Source organism: Colletotrichum tamarilloi (assembly GCF_030869305.1).
Source record: "Colletotrichum tamarilloi strain Tom-12 chromosome Unknown Scaffold_24.1, whole genome shotgun sequence".
NCBI classification, from domain to species: Eukaryota; Fungi; Ascomycota; class Sordariomycetes; order Glomerellales; family Glomerellaceae; genus Colletotrichum; species Colletotrichum tamarilloi.
Window position 1 is genome coordinate 272889 of NW_026849407.1, and position 15921 is coordinate 288809.

General features: G+C 54.5%; 6 protein-coding genes across 6 annotated transcripts; 3 read left to right on the top strand and 3 right to left on the bottom strand.

Moving 5' to 3' along the window:
* Window positions 1–832: 832 nt before the first annotated feature.
* Window positions 833–3961, bottom strand: CTAM01_07642 (basic proline-rich protein; the record flags this gene model as incomplete). Its single annotated transcript, XM_060523664.1, has 1 exon — window positions 833–3961. The coding sequence occupies one exon, from the start codon at window positions 3959–3961 to the stop codon at window positions 833–835; it is 3129 nt and encodes a 1042-aa protein (XP_060381718.1).
* Window positions 3962–4395: 434 nt separating this feature from the next.
* On the bottom strand, window positions 4396–4740 carry CTAM01_07643 (uncharacterized protein; the record flags this gene model as incomplete). Its single annotated transcript, XM_060523665.1, has 1 exon — window positions 4396–4740. One exon carries the CDS (start codon window positions 4738–4740, stop codon window positions 4396–4398), a length of 345 nt encoding a protein of 114 aa, XP_060381719.1.
* Window positions 4741–9579: 4839 nt separating this feature from the next.
* Window positions 9580–10470, top strand: CTAM01_07644 (uncharacterized protein; the record flags this gene model as incomplete). The annotated part of the gene is made up of 4 exons (XM_060523666.1): window positions 9580–9616; window positions 9699–9854; window positions 9899–9941; window positions 10242–10470. The coding sequence occupies 4 exons, from the start codon at window positions 9580–9582 to the stop codon at window positions 10468–10470; spliced, it is 465 nt and encodes a 154-aa protein (XP_060381720.1).
* A 1098-nt stretch (window positions 10471–11568) lies between these two features.
* Window positions 11569–11848, top strand: CTAM01_07645 (uncharacterized protein; the record flags this gene model as incomplete). Its single annotated transcript, XM_060523667.1, has 2 exons — window positions 11569–11581; window positions 11676–11848. 2 exons carry the CDS (start codon window positions 11569–11571, stop codon window positions 11846–11848), a joined length of 186 nt encoding a protein of 61 aa, XP_060381721.1.
* A 702-nt stretch (window positions 11849–12550) lies between these two features.
* CTAM01_07646 (uncharacterized protein) lies at window positions 12551–13845 on the bottom strand (the record flags this gene model as incomplete). Its single annotated transcript, XM_060523668.1, has 2 exons — window positions 12551–13594; window positions 13630–13845. The coding sequence occupies 2 exons, from the start codon at window positions 13843–13845 to the stop codon at window positions 12551–12553; spliced, it is 1260 nt and encodes a 419-aa protein (XP_060381722.1).
* A 1143-nt stretch (window positions 13846–14988) lies between these two features.
* CTAM01_07647 (peptidyl-prolyl cis-trans isomerase fkr-3) lies at window positions 14989–15778 on the top strand (the record flags this gene model as incomplete). The annotated part of the gene is made up of 6 exons (XM_060523669.1): window positions 14989–15113; window positions 15188–15252; window positions 15375–15435; window positions 15525–15545; window positions 15640–15681; window positions 15751–15778. The coding sequence occupies 6 exons, from the start codon at window positions 14989–14991 to the stop codon at window positions 15776–15778; spliced, it is 342 nt and encodes a 113-aa protein (XP_060381723.1).
* Window positions 15779–15921: the final 143 nt, after the last annotated feature.

Sequence of the window (15921 nt, forward strand, 5' to 3'; positions counted from 1 at the left end):
CAAGATACACCCGGCACGTTTTAACCCCGGACCAACCAAAGTGCTGCAAACGGATATATACGATAACCGACTAATGACTAGGTATCTATTTACAGCCTGCGCAGGTCGGCACACATTACCACGCTGGACCCTCGGACGCAGTGATTTTAATATTGTTTTTTTTTGTTCTCTCGTTCTCATGTTCTTACTCTATTCGCTGTATCTGCGACATTGCAGGCAAAAAGGGGACCCCTTGTCTGAAAACGCCCTTGCGCGAACACACACAGGCACCTCAGCTTGACAGGCCGGGGGAAGAAAAAAGGACCGAGGTGAAGAGGCCACGCCTCAGACTGCAAAAATATACAAGGAAGCCCGGCCTATATTCCTTCCCCCCAGGGTATCGCCGTTTTTTCCCAGCCACTTTCCAACTCCTCGCATATCGTGAAAAGACGCGATTGTGATGCTTCCCACCATCCAGCTCTTCGCCCCATGTATAGATCCTCAACACAGATACAAGATATTAAAAAATAAAAATAAAAATGGACCCGCACCAGCCGTGTCCGCCCGCGACGGAGCAGGATACACGGTGGCGCCGAGTGCGTTTGATAATAGGGTGCCGACGAGCCGACCTACATCGATCGACCCGCGGTAGAAGGGTATTTGTAGACAAAAAGACAAAAAAAGAAAGAAATCTCTCGAGCAGATGGGGCTCGTGGCCGAGGGGGCGTGCCCTCTCTAAATGCCGTCGGTGGATACCGGGCAACCGCCTAGCATCTTGTTCAAACAGGATCCTCCAGAAGGGTATCGAAGCGTAAAATGGTGACAGATATGGAAATGGCGTCTATGTCGTCAATCAGTTCCAGCCGAGAGAGTTCTCAGCGGCAACGGGGGCCGAGATGTAGGCCGTCCTAGCGGAGTTGCCGGGCCCGCTTCCCCTCGTACGACCGCTGCCGTGGCTTTCGCGGCCACCGGCGGCTCCGTAGTTGGAGAAGTCCTGGCTCATCAGGGCACCGCCCATCATGGGCGGGCTGCCAGCACCAGTGTAGCGCATCTCGGATGAGGTGAGGGAGCTGGCGCGGCGGTGGGCCTGCTTCTTCTGCTTGTAGCGGCGGGCAATAATGAACATGGCAGCACCGTACGCAGCAGCAACACCCACAGCCCCGATACCGATGGCGGCGGCAGTACCTTTTTGAATGGGAGACTGGTTGGAGCCGTCGTTACCGGTGCCGAAGGGGTCATTGGGGTTGTTGGGGGTGGAGGTAGACGACGATCCGTCTCCGCCCGTGGAAGTGCCGTCATCCTCCTGGCCAGGAATGATCTCAATGGCAGGGTTGATATTCTGAGTGAGGTTGTAGACAAGCTGATCGGGGTTGTTGTAGATGGCCGAGTTGGGAATCTTGATGTCCATGCGCAGGGTGTCGACCATGCTCTTGGGGTAGTAGAACTTGGCGAGCGTGGTGATGTAGCCGAGAGTCTGGGACGTGTCGTAAGGGACGAGCTTGGTCATCTGGATCTGGCTAATGTCCAGACCAGCAGCATCGGCCAAAGCCTTGGGCAGGCAGGTGAAGATCTGAGCAGCAGCGTTGGGGTTCTTGCTGACGTGCTGGTAGTTCTCACCGTGCAGGAAACCAATCTGGAGGAGAATGGTGTCCTTGGGCTGCGCGACGTTCGGGTCCGGGCCGCTAATGACCTTGGGAAGGTCAGAGGGCAGGGGAATGGTCGACGTCGGGGCAAGGGCCTCTGTGGGCGTGCTGAGCGAAGTGGACTGCTCGACAATGATGGTGCTGGGCAACCAAGACTCCGAGTCAGTGATGGTGGCCGTGGCAGGGATGCTCGTGATGATGGGAGTCGTCGTAGGCGGCGGCACAGTGACAGTAGGCGTGGTCTCGATCAAGGTCTCTGAGAGAACAGTGGTGTTCACGGGAAGAGTGGTGGTCGCGGCAGGCTCAGTAGTCAGAGACTCAGTAGTAGTGGGGACGACGTTGGTGGCCGTGGCGGTCTCGTTGGCGACGGAGGTCGACGAGAGGGTGGAAGGTGTTACCGTGGGTGCCACAGTCAAGCTGTCCGTCTGAGTCGAGTTGCTGATGGTGGTGGAAGCCGTAGGTAGCTGAGACAAGGTCGAAAGCTGCGTGGTAGTCGGGAATGTCTCAGTAGAGGTAGTGTTCACGGGGATCTCAACAGAGCCGGTAGCCGTGGTCGTCGGCACAGGGATGGCAGTGCTGTCAGTGATGGTGACCGGAGCGCTGGTGGTAGTCTGTCCGGCGGGGACCTCGGTCGAGGTGGCGTTGACAACATCGGAAGCGGGCAGAGCGGTCGTGGAGACAGACACGGGGACCTCGGTGGAGGAGGTGATGTTGACGGCGGGCTCGCTGCTCACAACGGGGAGGCTGCTGCTGGTGGGCTCTGTAGAAATCTCAACAGAGGTCGTGGCGTTCGCGACGGGCTCAGTGGGTGCCGGGAGCGAGGTGGTGGGCACGCCAGAGGCCTCAGCGGAGGAGGTGACGTTGGCAACAGGCTCAGTCGGGATGGGAAGTCTCGTCGAGGTCGGGTCCGTGGGTGCCGGGAGCGCGGTAGGCGTTGGGATGACAACATCGGACGTCGAGGCAACAGGGACCTCGGACGACGTCGCGTTGGCGATAGGCTCGGTGAGGTTCGTGGGAACGGCAACCTGGCTGGAGACGAAGGAGACAATGGGGTCCAGCGGGTTGGTGGGCTTGCTACTCTCAGAGACGGCGGCAGATGTGGTCTCAGTGGAGGCACCAGAGGTCACCTGAACGGCGGCAGAAGTGGTGGTCTCAACGGGAAGGACGACGGAGCTCTGGGATGACGAAACGACGGGCTCGGTCGCGTTGACGTTGGGAACCGCGCTGGTAGTCTCGGGGTTCGCAGCCACTGAAGAATGCTGAGCTTGCTCGGCAGAGGTGGTAGCCTGGGTGCTGGAAGTCTCGGACACGACGCCGGTGGGAGCCAGGAGGATACCAGAAGAAGATGCGGCCGTGGTAGCCTCGCTCGATGCAGCCTGGGCGCTCGTGGCAGCTTGCGTCGAAGAAACGGCCTCGGCGGTCGAGTTGGTGACCTCGACGTTGGTGGGAGCAGCGGAGCTAGGGACGGCCTCGGTGGTAGGCACGGCAGACGACGCCTCGGCGGTAGTGGTTGCCTGGGCAGAGGTGGCAGCTGCCGAGGATTGAACGGCCTCCGTGGTGGAAGCCTGCGCAGATGACTGAGCGGCTTCAGAGGTGGTCGCAGCAGCAGAAGACTGGGCAGCCTCGGAAGTGGTGGCGGCAGCAGATGACTGAGCGGCCTCGGAGGTGCTGGCAGCAGCAGACGTCTGAACGGACTCAACAGCGGTGGTCGCGGCCGCGGAGGATTGAACAGCCTCGGAAGAGGTCGCGGCGGCGCTCGACTGAACGGCGGCAGTGGTGGTCTCGGGGGTCGTCGCTGTGGGCTGGGTGGTTGCGGCAGCCTGCGAGGTGGAGGCGGCTTCGCTGGAAACTGTCGAGGTTTCGCTGGTCGTCGGCAGAACGGTAACCGGGGGCAGAGTAGATGTGGGCACGGCGGAGCTTGTCGTCTCAGTCGTCTCTGTCGGGTCGAAGATGACGGTGCTCGAAATGATCACAGTCGTCACTCTCCCATCGGGGAGGGTCGAGACTGTGGTGGAGATTGTCGTCGGGGGTGCGGATTCGGGGGCCGAGGAGATTGTGGAAGTCGGCAACGGCGTGGGAACGGTCGACGATGAGCCAAAGAGAGAGTCCGAAAGGCTGGTGAGGATGTCACCAAATGTCGAGCTGATGGAGGCCGATGCGGTGGACTGGAAAGTGGTGCTCTCGGGGGCCGGAGGGAACGTCTCTTGTCTCGTACTCGTCGAATTCACAAACTGTCGTTTAACGTGACGCGGAAAGTAAATCTTGGGTCGTTCCTGTTCGGCGCAGGCAGTAGAGGCCAGGCCGAGGGCGGCGGCCAGAAGAGCAGTCTTTGCGTGCATGGTTTCGTTTCCCGATTATCGTATATTCAATTGAAGGTCTTTAGCGATTGTAATGATACCAATATTGGTGTTTAGTAGATGGAGGTCTCCATTCCGTGTTAGTAAGTGCTTCGATGCTCGCAAGACTCCTTGGCAACTCACTTTGTCAGGGTGTTATAGAACGAATGTACTTGACAAGGAATTGTCAATGAGCGTGATGGCGTTTGGGTTTTTGGGTGTGTGAAATGAGTGACTCGACGAGATATCGTCGGATTGAATTGGGCGAGGACGTCTATTGATCCGTCACGTCGGCTGAGATTATGGCAGTTCCCGTTGTCGAATGCATGGGGAAACTGGCAGGTTGTCGGCGCGGAACCTCGACGACGATCTTCAAATGCGTCCAAAGCACATAAGGGGGGCGGTTAGATCGGCTCGACGGCAAAAAAAGACCCCTTTCACGGCGTGAGGAGGCGCAGGTTGAGAATCGGAGAGGAGGTTCGACGTCGCCGGATGAATTCTTGACGGAGGCGAGGGGATGTCGAAATTCGACTGTCGAAGAGACGAGGTCGGGAGAGAGGTGGGGGCGACAAGAGGAGAGCGAGCGTGAGGAGTAAAAGGGAAGGGAAGGGAAGAGAGGAAAAAGCGAGGGTGGTGTAAAGGAATGGAAGGGGACGCAAGAAGGAATGTGGATGGACGAGGCAGCGAAGGATGGGAGATTGATTGATTGATGGAAACACACGACAAGGGACGAGGGACGAGAGACCGGGGGGGTTGATCAGGACGGACGGGGGTGGCAGCATAAAGACCAAGAGAACCAAGAGAGCGAGAGTAGAGGGAGGAGTCCAGGAGGAGTGTGGTGAGGGCTCAGGTCGACCGTCAGGGAGGGAGGGGACGAGATGGGATGGGCCAGCATGGACCGGGCGGGTGGTGATGGGATGGCGGGTACGAAGTCCAAGGTATCTTATCGGCTATTTTACGTGTGAAGGACACTCGTGGGTAAGTACCTGATCCTCGTACTCCGTACACAGGTACCTTGGTCCAGGTTGATCGCGGTGCTGAAGGGGGGAGAAGGGACGGGAGCTGGCTGCTGGCTGCTGGCTGCTGGAATGGCAGAGGAACCAAGCCGGGCACTGCTGGGCTGTACTGCGCGAAGGCAATTAATATGTCCAGGCACGAACTCGAGGGTGTGCAGGGGGGTGTGCGGTACTTTCTTGCAGTGACCAAGGCAATAAAGTACTTGTCTTAGCTAAGACGTCCACAAGTAGTGCACCTCAGGTACGGGATAAGGTACGTTTGGCTCGATTTTATTTTTTCCTCTTCCCGTCGTCCCCAAGCGTCAACCCCCTTTTTTTGCAAGTTCCCTACCTTACCATGGCACCAACAGTCTACTTACTACCCTTCATGAGGCCCTGCAGGTGAGTCAAGGCCCAGCTGGCACAAGTGCACGACTTGCCTACCTACACTATTCGTAAGAATAATTACTGGTCCTTACTTTGTGCACACACGCAGGCGGCATGGCTTGACCTGTGTGGTACGACGACTGTGGTGCCTCTCCGGCCCGTCATCTTAATACTCTCACCACACCTGAAGACCGCCGTCGAGTACCTTTCCTATGCCAGCTAGCCCCAGCCGGTACGAGTTATGCGTATCCTTAGTGTACGAAGTATTGCATCCCCGTCAGCGCCCACGGCCGAGAGGGACAGCCGACGTCGCCCGACCATTACGCAACTCCCCTGGGCACAGCAAAGTCAGTCTGGGTCTTACTGACTCTGACTGGGTCCTGAGGGCTGACGGACACTTCTTTGGAGCCAAACGGATGCCATTTTGAGGATTGAGACCGACGAGTCTCGTAAAAGCCTCACCTACACTGACAATGCACATGGACGGCGGGTTGTCGTCCGAGAGGCATCTCTCCTCTTCGTTGCATACGCAGTATACACCAGCCAACCCTGAACAGAGCTGGGACGAAATTGTTGGATTGGGTTTGTGTAGAATGGACGATTGCCCAGAGACGAGATGAAAGACAAGGCGACTCGACCGTCACGGCTGAACTCTCGTCCCAGCCCAACAAACGGCTGGAACGCTGCACTTCTGCAGCATTGCGGCGTATGGCCTCTACCAATGGGTTTGTTTAGTCAAGGCGAGGATCCCCATTGTGAGCAAAGCGCGTAGACCCGGGATCTCCCTCCCCCCGAATCTTGCAGACGTGAACGTGATGTATTATTTTTGGCAAACAGACGGGCCGGTGGCCTCTCCGACTTTTAGACTCAAGAGACCGACTTGGACTGTGTTGTTGGACGGTGCCGCATCGTGCGCATCTGTTTCCCTATTTGATAGCACCCTGGACTCGATGTCGTCCAGAATAGTCAAGTGGAAGCCAAACTCTCGACTCTCACCGGAAAACGCTAACATTGACGACGGTGCATTGATGAGTGTTGACCATGTGTTGCCCCTGTCCGCCATCACTGCCGGACGTCCACGGTGGGACGGGTGGGAAAATCTCGCGAAATGACATTGCTGTTCTGGTCATGGTCTACCGTCGAGGTCCCTCTGTCATGGCGTGCTCGTCCGTGTGCCTGTTCTAGATTCTGGTGGTTGTTGGTCGGAACGGTCAGCTCTCAGGTCGACGGCCAGGGGAACGAGTCACTAGCCAGTACAAGGCTCCAACGTGCGGTACTCCGTACCTGATCACTGGCCAACGCCGGTAGTCCGCACACGATATTCGTACAGCACCAAGCTGGCAAGCAGCAGCCCGGGCACTCATGGTCCGCCTTATTGCAGTGCGCACAGTAATGGTCTGGAGAGCACACCATTCCGTAGGAGGGCGGGAAGGCAAGGTGGTGTGGAGAAAACGTAGGCTCACCGTTCCTGTGCTGTGCCGTGCCGTGCTGTGCTGTATGTACCGTACAAAGTCCACCGCAGCCGTTGCTGGCAAGCAAACTCGTCAGACGGTGGTTTGTTGCCCGCGTTGCATTGCTTGGAGCTGGCTGCTGGCTGAGCGGCACTGGAAGTTGAGGTGCGGACGATGTGCAAGATGGTGAGCAGCCGCTGCCCGCAGGAAATGGAGAGAGAGGGGCTTAGCTTTTTCGGGGCACGGGCTAAAAATGGGCAGAAATGGCTGCCGCTGGGTACGTACCGCACAGCTATAGATGATGTGAGGTGGGTCGGAAGTGGGGACCCAGGCCCTTGCCCGCCCTCGCCAATATTGGATACTTGCTTTTTGGGTGGTTACTTCTGCAAAGAAGCAAGTCCCTTTTCAAGGTCTTCCCATCGGCCTTGCTGTCAACTTTGGCCCTGTTCGTCCTCTGCCGGGGCTTGTTGCTCCTTCGAGGCCGTGCCAGGTGGGTCGGTTAACAGGGGTAAATCTGACAAGCGAGCGCAGATCATTGGCCAAATCTCGGTGATGCGACGCTACGGGCAATTTTGCGCCGTTCAACCCCTGCAGACCCTTGCCGGGGGAGGTCACTGGGCAAGACCGGGGGGCGCTCCTCCTTCCCAGATTCCTTCTCTAGGCTTTTCCTAAGTACCTTATTATCGAAGAAAGTTAATTCTTTCTAAGTTATAAGTATAAGAATATAGTTTTAATAAAATAATATAATACTTACTTAGTACTTAAATTAAAATACTTTTTTAAACTTATTATAAAAAAAAATAACTATATTATTAACTACTTATTATCGAGGTCTATAAGTAATACTATAATTTTAATTATAATAGTTTTATTTATAATAAATAAAAAATCTAATTATAAGTTTTTTAAAAACCTCTTTTTAAGAATTATAAAAGCTTTTAAATTAAGTTAAAATACTTATTAAAATATTAATAACTAAACTAACCTTATAATAATAACCTTAATAAAAAACTTAGTAAATAATATTAAAAACCTTACTAATATTAAGTATAATTTATAAAACGTAATAATATAACTATAAAATATTATTAATATATCTTATATTAAAAAGGGTATTATTAATATTAATAAAATAAATAGGGCCGTATTAATATAATACTTTAGCTTTTTTTTATAGCTCGAGGATAATTACTTTAAATAATATTAAAAGTTTATTAAAAAGCTTTTTTAAATACTTTAATATATTTATTACTATTTTTATAATAATAAAACTCTTAGTATTTATATATAAAAATAAGTTATTTATTTTTAAATAATAATATTAGCTTATTAATAAGTTATTAAAACTACGATTTTAACGATTTTTTAATAAGAGAGAAGGTAAAATAGAGGAAAGGATAGGTAAGAAAAGGGTTAAGGTTAAATAGTACAGAATTCGAGGGTAGGGTAGCGTCTATATATACTGCGGTAATCCTCTAGTAATGCAAAACGATAGAGTTAAATAGTGCTCTAGGCTTTTCCAGGTGGGCAGTCACGCAGTGGGCACTTTCTCTGGGCCACTGGCAACTTGCAAAGACTGGGCAGGTGCGTGGTCACTGGTGGGCAACTGCCAATGCGGGCTATTCCCTCCCTGGTCTCACCTTTCCAAGGCGCGTTCCCTTCCGTGGCCTTGCACAAACCTGCACCAATGCATGCACACATCGGCCCTCCAGCTGTCCAACGAGCACAAACACACCAGAGTCGGAGCTCAGAACCACCAACGGCGCAGATCCATCATCCCCCTCCAATTCTTTGCACAAACATCATGGATCCGTGGGGCTAGCTGACGAGATGGACAGTCCAGACCGAGTCCCGCCGTTGATCGTTGCCTTCGAGAGACCCGAGTATGATTGACGACACTTGGTAACCGTACGCATACTATGTACAGATGTGTCCTGGAAGAACCCCAACCCGGACGAAATGATAATCGGAGGCAATCTGCATTTACAACATCCTCTTGTGGAAATCCCTCGTCAACCTCCGCCCTGCAACGCTCCAACGCTAGCAGCCCACGTCTTGTGACTGCTCTAGGGTTGCAGGTGGTCCCCAGGTCCATGGCAACGCTGGACACACAGACAACTTGACAAGCGACGCTTTCGACCTGTCTCCTTGGCCGGGACTGTACGAATAAAGTCAAGAGTCGTCCAACTTGACAGTATTGCGGGGCGTAGAGATACGTTGCGTTGCTGCCGTTGCAACCCGGCATCACGCCTAAATTGATGTTTATGAGCATAATAGATTGCGCTTGCCGTGCTCGGGAGTTGATGTGCTCAGGCCGCCCGCCACCTGCAGTCAAGAATCAATAATGCTGTACAAAGTAGCCCTCACCAGAGTCACCACTCGCGTAGCGTCCAATACTCCGATTCGCATGGCACCATTCGACAATCTGGACCACTACCATCGTACAGAGAGTAAACTCGACTCTCTCATCGCTCTCGACGTTTCATCAGAGTCGAATGCCAATGATACAACCGCCATACCAGTGCGCCTCGATTGGCATCTCAACGGCGGGTCGACGACACGCGCTTTGTGTTCAGCACGCTTTCAAGTTCTAGCAAGCGGCGGTTGTTGGTCCTCGATCGGGCCATAGGACGAAGCGGTACAAAGCGGATACTCGATCACAGGCCCAATACCCGCTTATTCGAGGTACCGCTCGCCAGCAGGGCTACCGTTGGAGCGTCCTGATCTCGTCCCTTTCCCGTCGGCGCCATCCCTGCTCGACTCCCACCTTCCCCATGCGATAGTGTGGATGGCTGAGAACACGCGCCCAATGGGAGCCGACGCCGGTGTCGTTAGCTTGTCTCGAATGTCCCGTTGATGGACGTGGGCTTGAGCCTTTAATCATAACCGCACCAACGCACGCCACAGACGAGATTTGGAGCTCTAGCGAGACGACGATGCACAACGACCCAGGCTCTGGGAAAATCAATACCATCAACACTGAGTCTCGATTTCGTGCACAAGTCGAAAACCTTCTCGATGCCCATGTCTTCCTACAGATGGCACGAGGGCGCAGCTGCGCAGGGCTGGAGGAAACCTGCTAACTGGGTGTTATTGTCTCAGTACCGGCAAACCGGCCGCCGTCAATATCTCTGCGACTCGTCAAGTGGGGTTGGTCTCCGCCGATCAGCCAGTCACCCAAAGCTTTGATCAGAACGCACTGGGGGGCACGCAAGCCCAGCGAATGGTCTCGCCCTTTCTGATCAGCCATCGAGGATCACCCTGCAACGTCCATTGATGGTGTGTTTCTCCACGTGGGTAAAGAGCAAGCAAGAAAAAATCGAAGCTTTTTTGCTGTTTTATCCCTCTCTTTGGTTTTCAGTCTCTGCGGGTTCGCGCACCGGGATACATGCCGGGCCAGTTGGATTGTTTACAGTTACACGCGAGTTGCACACGCGACTCCTTGCTCAGGGCCGCAGGAACACTCAGACGTCAGCCTTGGGACAACTTAATCGGCACAAAAGAGCCCCATCATCTGTTCGAGACGGAGTACTGGCTTTCGAAGGGCTTCGATGGCCGTGACACGAATGCTCTATCCGACTCTGTGGAACTCAAGCCCGGGGCTCGGAATCTGGTGCCCAGGCCCATGTTCAGTTCTCGTCCTCCCCCAGTGTCGTCACAGGTGCAGGACAGTGATTGAATCCTGAAGCAATGCCATGAGAGGAGGGAATGAGGGTCGGTGGAACAGCGCTCCTGAATACACGAGAGATTGAGGCTGTGCAGCACTCGCATGCCTTGTCTCTCTGCTCTTCTGCCACAGCCATGTTCCGTTCCCATTCCTCGCCTATCCGCAAGTTGCCGTCCGGCCCGTCTCGTGTTGTGTCGCGTCACATCGTCGAGCTTCAAGCGGCGGTGTCATCAACGTGCCAGAGTGTCTGTTCCATCGGCACCCGTCACTCTAGAAGCCATTGGACGGGAGCCACAGCAAGCATCGAAATGAAGTCACATCAATTGCTGCTTCACTGGCGGCACGGTATCCGTACGCGGTACGCCTCTGAAGACTGAAGCTGCCGCTCCGGCCCCCGAGTCCCGGTGGCGGTTCCCGCTCCAACGGCATCGACTGTGTCTGCCAACTTCGCGTGCCACCATCGCTAGCGAGCGGACCGGGCTGAGTCAAAATAGCACCAAGACATGCGCTATCGTTGGTGCGTCAGGTACTAAAGGCACGGCGTGAGCGTGGCTCTCGAGCTAACTTGAACAGCTACGTGCCCTCATTCCCAATCTCCAGGGAAAGCTTCCAGTCCAAAAGTGACGAATTTCAGTTCCTGGCGGCGTCCAGGGAGACGCTATGACCACGGCATCAAGAGTTCGAGACCCCTTCGTCACCTCCAGCGTCTCGGCTATCCACGCAACGCTGTGTCTTGCTTCGAAATCGATTCGAAATCGCCTTCTCCTTTGTTTAGTGCGACCTGACGGCTGCTGCCCTCTCCCTCCCTCTACGGATAGGCTCCCGAGGCTTTGCCGCACCTGAGAATGTGGGCTACACACCCTGAAACCCTGGTAACATGCTGGACAGCTGGAAAATCGAATTTGGGACCCATTGCAGCATTTTCCAAGGTGTTTCAAGATGTGCTGGGGAGTGCTTGTCAGTCTCCCTCTGAAAAGTGAAAGGGGGGGGTTGTTTACCTGCCGATCATTCTATTGCCTGCAGCTTCATATTACCGACCAATGTCTTCCGTTCCAAGCAGCCAAATCTTCGCTGTATTTGCCATATTATGATCCTCACGGGTGTTTGGCCATGTCTCTGGGGTGTGAGCCGCAGCCGTTCGCAGAATTCACGGGAATCTGATGCAGCCCCAGGTAAGATTGACTTGACATGAGATCAGGACTAACATGACGACCCAGGCATTCTCACGTATCGAGTCTTCGTCTCGTATCTTTCTGCACGTGCTCCCGCCCGCGAAGCACCGCAGAGTCGACTCGCCGGTGATGCTGCACAGGTGTCATGTTTGAGATGTCGGGATGAACTCTGCGGCAGCCTCGTCCCCAACACTGGCAAAAAACCAACACGGCTCTAACTGTGTGTTTCAAAATGACAGCAGAGTACGATGATGGAATGTGATGGGAATGAGGGATTCCGTTGCAGGCTCATCCAGAGGGCTGCTGTGGCACCGGACGCTTCAGCCACGTGTTTCCCTGTCGCCTACGTGCGATGATTTCGTACTCGGCCAGGCCACTCTGATTTCTTCTGCGACGCTCTGTTCAGCCTGTGGCATCGAGGACTCCAGGGGTAGGGATCTCATCATTTCATAGTGTTCGTTGGGCACTCTACATCTTGCGACGCTCGTGTCAGGTATGGTATGCACTCTAAATTCGAGGCGCCAACGGATGCCATGGCCGATTCGTCAGAGAGCCGGCACCGAGAGGAAGGTGGCATACGCCGGAGCCTCCGGTAGGTGTGGAGATTGACGGAGCGGACGGCAGGTCGGCTCAGACCGTAGTGCCGGTACCTGCCCGGCCGAGTGTCATTTCAGCGACTACCGGAGCCTCATTGCCTTCACGTCGACAGAGAGTCAACGACTGCCATGTACCAACCGTGACAATGAGAACAGATACGCTTCTGACTGCTCACGGTGCTCTGTCGACGCCCTTTATGGCATTTCAGGTTTGTGGGCAAGCTGTGGTTATTGATGTATTGAGCAGTTCATCAGGATCATGTGACGCGTGACAGAAATACATGTCATTCGTCTCTCGATCATAAAAAAACCCACTGCATTCGATCATGGTGCACCGGCTTGATGCGAAGAAGGAGCAAACAATGTGCAGATCGGACGGTATTGGGAAGCATGAAGATATATACCTTGTCGGAGCTGCAGCCGCCGTGTCCAGCATCCATTACACGGCTTGCGAAAGCAGTCATTGGCGAGACTTCGCTGCCCTGGAAACTTCATCCGGCTTGCTTTCTGCAATGCATGGACTCTTTCTGTCTTCTCACCTTGACGACTGCTCGGGACCGGGTCTGCAGGAAGTGTTCCGCCGCGAGGCCGTGGAGCAGCTCGGGATCCTGTCAGCCTGGCCCTAAATTGGCGACGATGAATGGCGGGCTCTTCGCAAGCATAACCAGAACGGTATTGCGAAAGCCGCAAAGATGCATATGCATATGGCAGACGGATATGAGCAGTCACATTGTGTGCCCGCCGCCCAAGACCAAAGACCAAAGACCAAAGACCAAAGACCAAGGAGCATTTGCGTCGAGTTTGACGCCTCCACGAGAAAGCCCCAGCCGACGAAATCCACCTCGTCTTTTCTTTTTCTGCCGTTCGTGTCCCGCGACGTGCCTTTTCTCGCGGGATATGATGGAGGTGGTTGGCAGACGCAGTGGGGATCCGCTTCCTGTCATTTTCGACGTCCACCATCATTTTGTGACAGGGCTGGGTGGCGCCGTGGACTCCAACGACCGTATACAAACCGGCCGAGTGACCGAGAGACATGCTGACGAACAACGTCTTGAGTGCAGTTGGATGCCGACGACGAAATCTCAGGCTAGCTTTGGACGTTGACGAGTGGCGGCGGCGGCGGCAGCGAGTGACACCAGGTTGGTTGGACGAGCGTTGATCTGCGAATAGCACGATGGGATGGAGGGGCAACACAGGGCCGGAGGTGAGAACTGGGGCAAGCCGCAAAGCCGCAAAGCCGCAACCCCTCGTTCGCAGGCTCGCTGCAGGACGACGTATTAGCGCTTGGACGCTAGTCTGCCCGAGGGGCAATTCCCGCACGTCGCGATGCAGCCTTTTGACAATGGGGACGACGGGAGGTGGGCTTGACTGAAGCGGAGAAATCGGGGGGAGACGCAAGTTTCGCAATAGCAATACTGCGTAGGCGGCGGCGAGGACGGCGGACGGTGGTGATGATGACCAGTCAGAAGCGATGGAAAGCCGGCTGAACCATGGATCTCAGCGGCGGGATCAGCGCGAGCGGCCGAATCTCGACGGCTAGCTACGTTTGGGGCTTTTCCAGACGTGGGAGAGCCGGATTGACGGTATGTGCTTGGGCGGTGAGATGATGTGACTCGCATCTGAGGTACCTTGCTTGAAGGTGAGCAACACGGATAAGGTTGACATATCGACGCAAGCCACCGCGTGGGTGAACTGTTGACCTTTGGTATGATTGCCAGGGGTGCGTGGGAGAGTTGCGGTAGCCGTTGCCAACTTTTTGTGTGATTTTCTAATCATTATTTTGAGCATGTAGTGAAAGGTATCCCCAGTGCTGTGTTGCGCTGATACAAACACACAAAGCTTCTTGCAGGTACACGTGCACAAGCATTCAACCAGTCCTTGGCCGGGTACTTTACCTAGGTCAGGAACCTCGGAAAGGTTACGCGCAAGGTGAAGCGAGGACGACCGGGAGTTGTTGGACGCTCGAGGTTAAACTCTGGTGGTTGAGGGTGTTGAGGAACTGTCCGCTGCCGCCCGCGCCTACTGTTCTGACAGGCCGCCCTGACGTAAGGCACAGCCGGCTGTTTGGCGTGGTCGGCAAGGTACCTCTGCTCGCTGGGCGGGGACCTTTGGCTTCGGGATCGCCCATCACGGCGGACTCTGTTTCTTGGTAACGGTACCCAGGCGAGGAGTAGACTTTTCGGCGCGACACAGGCAAAGGGTTACAGCGTTTACAAGTCTCCGCAACCAAGAGCCCGGGTTCGTCATCGGGTCCCTTGGCTGGGGCGGCAAGTACCTTTTTTCCCTTCCATTTGGTTTGAGCACCTCACCGACGCAACCGCAATTCGAGGCGATGCGCGCGAGTCGACCTCCCCCCCGTTCCTCTGCTTGTCGCAATGCCTGGTTCGGTTCGATTCGATATCCCCTCGTTTCTCAGTACCGGTAAACCTAGGATGTAAGGTAGATAGATACATGACATAGATACATTGGGTGGCCCTTGCCTCACCGTAAGGTACCATAAGGTGCTTCTTCCCATCGCAAGGTGACGAAACTATGTAGAGCGCCAGGCTGCATTCTGCCCCCTCCAAACTACTGGACCATTGCCCTCTGCGATTTTACCCCTCCATCCTCTGTCAACCCCACTTGGATTCCCTCTACCTGCTTTTGCTGCCCTTGTCTTTAAAGCAGTAGCTTCCCTCAGCTTCCTTCTCTGCAATTCTTTCCCACCAACATCACCACCACAAACACACAATTCAATCACTTCACAAATCACAACCGACAAAATGGGTGTTACCAAGACGACTCACCAGTCCGGCTCCGGCGCCATCCCCAAGCCCGGCCAGACTGTCACCATTGAGTACACTGGCTTCCTCAAGGATACCTCCCAGCCCGACAACAAGGGCAAGAAGTGAGCAAACAACCCCTCCACCCCGCCCGTCTCTGTTCCCTCGCATGTTATGCTAACGAGTGCTCAATTGCCAGGTTCGACTCCTCGGTCGGCCGCGGCGACTTTGTCACCAGAATTGGTGTCGGCCAGGTCATCAAGGGTATGTCTGCACCGAGACGCTTACCTACGTCCTCCCTCCCTTCCTCTCCTCCTCGGGCTTCTTCGAATACATACACGATGCTGGTGATGCGGAACTGGATGCTTACTGACGCATGAATGCAGGCTGGGATGAGGGTGTCACCCAGATGAACGTCGGCGAGAAGGCTACCCTCGACATCACCAGGTAAGAAACATCTGTCCTACAGTCCTCAGTGGAATGGCTTTGTACAGCGTACGGCAAGACAATGAACTTGGCTAACGTGTGTTTTGCAGTGACTTCGCTTATGGCGAGCGGTAAGCAATACTCACCATCAACGGTGCCCAGGGCCATGCCAGGCATCTGTTGCTACCATGACGACCAATTGATGCTAATTATGTTCCCCAACAGCGGCTTCACCGGCCACATTCCCCCCAACGCCGACCTCATCTTGTAAGTTGACCCGGGAGATGACTGCTGTTTGTCAGCACCAAGGCGTCGTTGGCTGACCACATCCCATAGCGACGTTGAGCTCAAGAAGGTCCAGTAAAGCATCAAAGCTTTACTTCGTTTCGCGCAAGTGGTTAGCTGGAAAGATGATATGGAGAGGCCCACGCAGCCTATCTTAGAGGGTGGATAGTACAGTTCCCAGAATATGCTCGAGCCCAAATATACTCTCTTCAACTACCGCAT